The 6,980-nt window shown below is 39.6% G+C and overlaps 1 protein-coding gene across 3 annotated transcripts; it reads right to left on the reverse strand.

Moving 5' to 3' along the window:
- Positions 1-452: 452 nt before the first annotated feature.
- SFR1 (SWI5 dependent homologous recombination repair protein 1) lies at positions 453-6,978 on the reverse strand. Of its 3 annotated transcripts, none has more exons than XM_061556491.1 (4): positions 6,763-6,978; positions 3,979-4,210; positions 3,378-3,547; positions 453-2,397 (listed from the first exon to the last, which is right to left on the reverse strand). In XM_061556491.1, the coding sequence occupies exons 1-4, from the start codon at positions 6,832-6,834 to the stop codon at positions 2,215-2,217; spliced, it is 657 nt and encodes a 218-aa protein (XP_061412475.1). In that variant the 5' UTR covers positions 6,835-6,978; the 3' UTR covers positions 453-2,214. The 3 variants fall into 3 exon arrangements, with proteins under 3 accessions (XP_061412475.1, XP_061412473.1, XP_061412476.1); XM_061556489.1 differs by having other exon boundaries at positions 3,979-4,279; XM_061556492.1 differs by having other exon boundaries at positions 3,979-4,279; positions 6,758-6,977.
- Positions 6,979-6,980: the final 2 nt, after the last annotated feature.

The following is a 6,980-nucleotide window of genomic DNA, read 5'->3' on the forward strand; positions in this document are numbered from 1 at the left end:
ATAGTTGGTCTTAGCAAAAAGGAAATAGAATTCCATATTTATGAAGAGCAGCAACCTATTTTATAATTTAGGGAGAGATTATGTTCATGAGGGAGTGATATTATTAGTAGACATTAAGTTTTAGAGATTCTGACCACACTGATAGAAGTAAGATCTGCCATTGAGTATGTAAAAGAGGAAACTCCCAGCACCAGAGAATATAGCTATAGACATCACCCAGAGCCAGATAATGACCCAAAACATAGTGAATGTTATACAGTCATGTGCCGCCTCTAACTAAAACATTACAAATAGATTTTAAAATAGGAATTCTAAGAGTCCCTGCAGTATAAACTGAAGTGAAATGTGCTCCACAGAGACACATTTTGGAATATGCATCTGCTTCTCGAAACGCCCGATGAAAACGGTGGCTCAGCGTTAACATACCTTGGTTGAACCAATCTTGGGATGGGCATTTTCATCGTTTCTTTATTGTTCTTTTCAGCAATTAAATTACAACCACAAGCAGATTAACTTCTAAAGTCTTTACAATTAATACATGCAATGCTCTCCTAACTCGCATATCGCCTCGAACACAGCAATAATATACAAATGTGAATTAGACTTCTAAAAGTGCAAACAAAATTTGTTTTCATCAAGAGAGCATTATCTCAATTCAATTAATGGTGGAATACCACAATACAATAGTTGCAGGACTCAAGTCCAATGAGATCAGCTTATAAATGAAAACCTATACATTCACAATGTCACTCACAAACACAAGACCTACTTCGGATATAACAACCTAAGCCGGGGGAACGCCAACCGGCGTATGCTCCGGAGCAGCATGCGGCTCATTACGGAGTGCTTCGTGACGTTATTTATAAAGGACCGCCGTCTGGTATTCACCACATGCATTGCGGCTCTTGAAATGTTATTTTTACCGAATTCGAAAAACAAGGCTCGTTGTTTTGGTTGCCGACCCCTACCCTCGTGCAATAGTAAGGCTTCCACATCACCTTTTCAGGAATTCCAACATGCAGCAGATCTTTTGGCGAGTTCCCTGAAAAGGGTAATTAGTATTTTTATTAATTAATTATTATTAAGTAGTTTTAGTATTTTTGTTCTCTATTATGCTCGTGAAAAGTGGTGTCGGTGTATATTTTTAGGTTAGGAATAGAGTTGGAATGACTGTCTGAAATACATCTCTTAAGTTTTTGCACTAAATAAACAGGGGTAAAAGCAATTCCAATTCATGAATTTTGTTTTGTGCATGTTTGTTAAAGAATGCGTCCCTTTCTCAAATCGAGGTTTACCTGTACAGTATTACTTTTTTTTAATTGAAGCTTTCGTGACTGCAAATATCCTGTGATCGAAACGTCGTGATCTATTATTTTTTCTACCTATGTGACTTTACTGAAAGAACCAAAGAGTATTACTTTTTTTGTCATGACCAATAGCATCATCGCCCTCTACTGACAGAATAATGCCCACTTGCCGGCCAGCGCTGCGTCACCTTGTGCCATCGGTAAAAAATAAAAATATAGCTGGTCTATGGAATTATTGAAATTAGATTAAATGAGGTGCTTTGAGATGCTGGGGCATTTAAATGCCCAATTAATGAAAATCCCCATAACCCAAATAAAGCCAGCTTCATCCACATTTCTAATACTATTTCTATGCCACCATAAACATAATAAATGTAGCCATGTTGGACAGCCATTTGTAACCCATGACAACCGCATGAACCTGTCCAACCAATCGGATCGTTTTCTGAGTCTAACAATAATTGGAAGTTGCAGATTTTGTGCAACTTAATTTCCCTAGGGTTCCATCTCATGTTAAATGGAGCAACACAAACATTAATTTATATAACATTAATAATGTAGGAATACTGGACCGTTTAAGTTCAGCCTGAAACAGGGATAGGAATATATTGATTTGCGACTGCATTTCATGAAACTGAAAAATTAATAACAGGTTGTAAATGGAAATTTTCTATAAATGCAAGCATCTTAGCTGCAATAATCAGTTACTAGAGGGAAATATTTTCACCCTTGAAACACTTTCAAATTTTATCATGCTCCGTCACCTGAAAGGTAAGCCATACATATTTTCCACTTTAAAAAAATCATAGTGCAAGTTTAAATGTCAAAAACATACGCTACAGCAAATGGACTGCAAACAAGGCAAACTCTGGGTTCAGGACTCTCAGCTTGCCCTCTGCTTCACTTTTTAGGTGAAGCAGTCCTCGGTGGAGTTGTATTGCAGAAGATCAGGGTCCAGGCCCATTCCAGCAATTATCTGACCCAGGCTGTAAACTTTGTCGGACGTGGCTTCCTGCTGCAGGTCACACAGGAGACTCTGGCAGGCGCTCCTCCACTTGAAAATCAGCCTCTCCAGTTCCTCCAGGTTATTCTGAACACAATGAGAGGCTTGGATGAGCTGTGCAGTGACCACAATTGGGATACCAGAATTTTTTTTTTAAATCTTTATCTTTTCTCGGTGATATTACATTGCTTTGTGTAACAGCAATACATCCCAGACAATAGCCTCTAGAAGATAACATCACGTAACTACTTGGGATGTCCCTTCATGTAATCTCAAGGGAAAACTCATGGTGCACCTTCTCACATGCCATATTATAGTGGTTTTTGATACATGACAAACCAACTTGCTTTAGTCCTCACAGCGGGAATATGCGGATTTAAGTGGCAAACCAAAATTAATGTTTTTATCATGCAATAATTGATCAGTAGGTTCATGTACATGTACAATCACATGATATGCACTTTAGTTTATGCCATTTAACCTCACGAACAAATTGCGATATACTCGAATACATTGATTTTAATTTGCTGGACCACACCTGAGAAAAAAACAATACTGCTCAGATTTTTCGATTTAAAGCTTTCGTGACTGCAGGGATTCATCTTCTTGGTTCTTTCGGTAAAGTCACGTAGAAGGGAAATAATAAAATAATAAAAATAAAACATAATAAAAGATGTTTTATTTTTATTATTTAATAAAATAAAACGTAATAAAATGTTTATTTTTATTATTTTATTATTTCCCTTCTACGTGAATTTGTCTTGTGGTTGTTGTTGGTTGTTTGACTTGCATCCCACTGGGATTTTTGCACACAGCGTTGGTGTACGGTGTTTTTTTCTGCAATATTTTGCTGTCTTTTCTTGGATTTTCTGTTTGCACTCAGTTACATATTCACTTTAAGATGTTTTTTTGTTCATGTTTTTTGTTTGTTGGTAGTTGAACCCGATTCAAGAGCCGAATGGCTCACAGGGCTATACCTAATAAATGAACTTGAACTTAAAGAACCAAGAATACTGCTCAGCTTCACAAATGGGGGAATGTAGATGGCACAGCTGCCATGCAGTTACCTTACTCCGGTAGCTCGAGACCAATCGGAGCCTGCGCAACAATTCCTCTTTCGTTGCAAGCGCTCCTTTCATATCCTCAAGCTCCTTCGCCATCTGTTGGATAGTTGTGGCCTGGCTCTCCGATAGGGCTTTACCTGATCCAGGAGTCCACATCACACCAGGGCTGCTGCCTGCAGAGGTCAATTGTATTAAAATATATTGTACAGTTTGAGAAAAAATGCTTTTCATTGTTTTAATCACATTTCTTGACGATTGTACCTCTTTTTTTAGATTCCAAAGTGCCGTAGATTCAGTTTTCTCAAAGGTGCTACGTAAGCTTATTATTGCTACTAATAAATATTACGAAAAAATAGCAACTGTCATTTTCAACACATGCAGTTCTTACATTGATATGTCTCACCTTTATTAACCCGCATTGACCAGTCTGGTAAATGTAGTCAAATGCTCACATGGCATGGGGGAGACCCTCATTCAGCAGTAGATTGACAAAACGGCTGTACTTCGTACAAACAAAGGTATTGTTATAAAATGCTCAAAATTATTAACATTCAAACGATAAACAATTATGCACTACAGCTGAAAATGACTCGATTAGTTTTACCTGTACTAATATTCAAGCTGGACGCAGGCGTACGCTTTAAGTCCGACTCTCCCGGTGATGCGGTTGAAGCACATCCCTCCGGTGTGCTTAACCCCAATCCGGTGTTGCGTTCAGTGGCTCCACGATCGGGCGACAGCGCGCAGACACCCTCCTCCAGGCCCTGGCTGGGTTGCTCAAGCGATAGGATTGTTCCAGACGCCAGCTCCTCGGTGCCGCTCGCAAGGCACCGTCTCTTGGGGTGGGTCAGTTCGAAGGACCGCCGTGACTTTATGAGTCTCTGTCGCAGCGTGGAACTCATGCACTGTTGCAAAACAATCACATGGTTTCCATGTTTAGTTATCCGTTTGAATAAAGTGATGTTTATTCAACTAAACATTGTTTGGAAGAAAAAAATGGATAGGCCAGATAGAAATATACGCCATGATAATTATAAGGAAGAAATGTACGTGTACTCTATATATAGCATTTCAAATTAATACATTTTGGCCAGTTAGTCTATGAGCTCAGACCAGATATTTAATTTGTGATTGATTTGCAACAGGGCAGGAGTTCCATGCTGCACCTGCGGTAGCATAACTTAAAGTGGTTCCAATTTTTTACGTGACCAATGACAGTAAATTACGTAATAAACACTTGAAATTAGTGGGATATCAAATGATGCAATCTTTTTTTTGCCATATACAGTGAATACATTTGTATTATTAGAGTTTTTATACCTTAGATTATACCAATTTCTGTTCTGGCCCAAGGACTAAGTAAAAGAGAAAGTTATAAGGTACACAAGACTAATTCTATAGAGTCAGTGCTAATTACTATACTCTTATACGCTGTGCACAATGCGTAAGCCATATAATACCAACGACAGTGGGGTTGTGTACAATTCACTGCGAGATGGGGGCCTCTCCACCCCGTGACAGCCGTGGCGGTTATATGATCACACTTCAACACACTGGCTCGTTTGGGTTGCGAAAGATCGGACCAAAGAATAAATTTGGTTCAACAAATTAAGTGTACTGGTCTGGCTGCTCTCTGCTGACCACAATGAAGTAGACGGTTGAGTAGCAACACTTTGCTCAGTTCTGCAATTAATTTGAAAAAATGGGAAGTATTCCACTCACACGAATACGTGTACAAATTTGGAACAAAAAATGTTACTTATTCTTTGGGTCTTTCGATAAAGTCACATAGATAGGTTCAAAGAAAATAACAAAAACTACGACGTTTCGATCGCAACACAAGCGGTCGTCATCAGGAAAAGGGGGTTATAGCTTCTAAAGGCAAACTGCTTATAAAGGTTTGAAATGGGTGTAACCCAAATGTTAGCAGCCAATGTTAATGTAAGTGGTGGGCAGCCCACCACTTACATAATTGTAAGTGTGGATTAGAATGTTAAGTGGGTTACATAACGTTAGTGGAGGGCAGCCCACCACTTACATTAATATTTCAACAGAGGGGGGGGGGGAGATATGAAGTTGGGATTACTTCATGTGATCCCAACATGAAGTACTGGATGTGAAAAATAGCTTTTTAGCTCATCGTATTCCTCCAGTAGTAGAAACACACAGCGATTCATGTGATATATCTGTTTTATATGGACAGAAGCAAAACGTAATCTCCGTCGCATGAATAGAAATGCATTTGGCATTAACCCTGCTTTACAGACGAATTATTGGTGGAAGGTATGCCTACTCTTGGCTTTTTTCGGTAAAGTCACGTAGGTAAAAAATTCATAATAGAAATAAAATAATAAAGTAATACATAAATTTAAACACGTAATTTATTATTTTATTTCTATTATTCTTTATTTTTTACCTACGTGACTTTACCGAAAAAAACCTAAGAGTATTATGAATCCTTGCAGTCACGAAAGCTTCAAATCTAGAATGCGTGCCTGGTTATCACACCGCACGTTACCGGCTCACGGCTCACATCAGTGGCGAGTGAAATCGGGAACCGATCATCTTCTTGGTTCTTTCGGTAAAGTCACGGAGAAGGGAATAATTAAAGTAAAACATAATAAAATACAATTCTCACGACGTTACGGCCACAACGCAAGCAGTCGTCCTCAGGTGAAGAACAGGGCTGTCGGAAAGACATCGTCCCAATGAACACCACCAAGCTTGGCAGCGTATATTTAAGCTGGGTTGGAGGAGGAAGGGCGCCTTGACAAAGTAATTTACATATCAACAGAGGAATTTAGCATATTTATGGAAAAATGCATATATGGGATTAGTCACTACTTGTGGAATGTGTAGGACTGTAGGTAGTGGGGGGGGGTCTTCTACGTGACTTTACCGAAAGAACCAAGAAGATGAATCCCTGCAGTCACGAAAGCTTTAAATCGAAATTTAACGGGAACCGATCCTCAGATAATCGCCTCTCCTCCTCCCCCTTCTTCACCAACTCCCATTGACCGGTGTGGTGAAGTATGGTCAAACAACACAATTAACCGAAGCCTTCATCCCGGAGTGCGAATGAGAATCGACGACTGGGGGGGGGGGCTGATCATTTAGATTACGTCCCTGCACTGTTGTTGCTACCGCAACTGGAAGTTTAATTTATTTTATAAAGAGAATTGTAAAGATTAACGTTACACTATGGGGACCTCATTTGCCAGTAAAAATATGATAATTGGTTTTTTACCCTTCTATCTGGCAACAAAACTGACACCTTTTTGCAAGGAGTCATGTTTGCATAGACCGCAATACCTGCAGTCATAAATACAAACAAAAGAACATAACTCTGATAATGTGCACTGTCCCTGAAGTTGATTGGTTACGTTACGTTGTCGGCTGGCGAAGGCGCTTCAACGTTGCGCTCCGCGACCGAACCTTCGTCTCCACCGCCTTCGTTCATCGTCGCGAACGGAAGATGACATGAAGCATAACAAACAAAACAAATCCCGCGATGTCCAACGTTGGTAACGCGTCAAACAATTGCAGGTCGCCGCCGCCTAAGAACAAACAACAATTTTCCCGCGCTTTTCACGCAACCACTTCAAA

Source organism: Lethenteron reissneri, chromosome 22 (assembly GCF_015708825.2).
Source record: "Lethenteron reissneri isolate LAM-NWPU_2019-01 chromosome 22, ASM1570882v1, whole genome shotgun sequence".
Taxonomy (NCBI): domain Eukaryota; kingdom Metazoa; phylum Chordata; class Hyperoartia; order Petromyzontiformes; family Petromyzontidae; genus Lethenteron; species Lethenteron reissneri.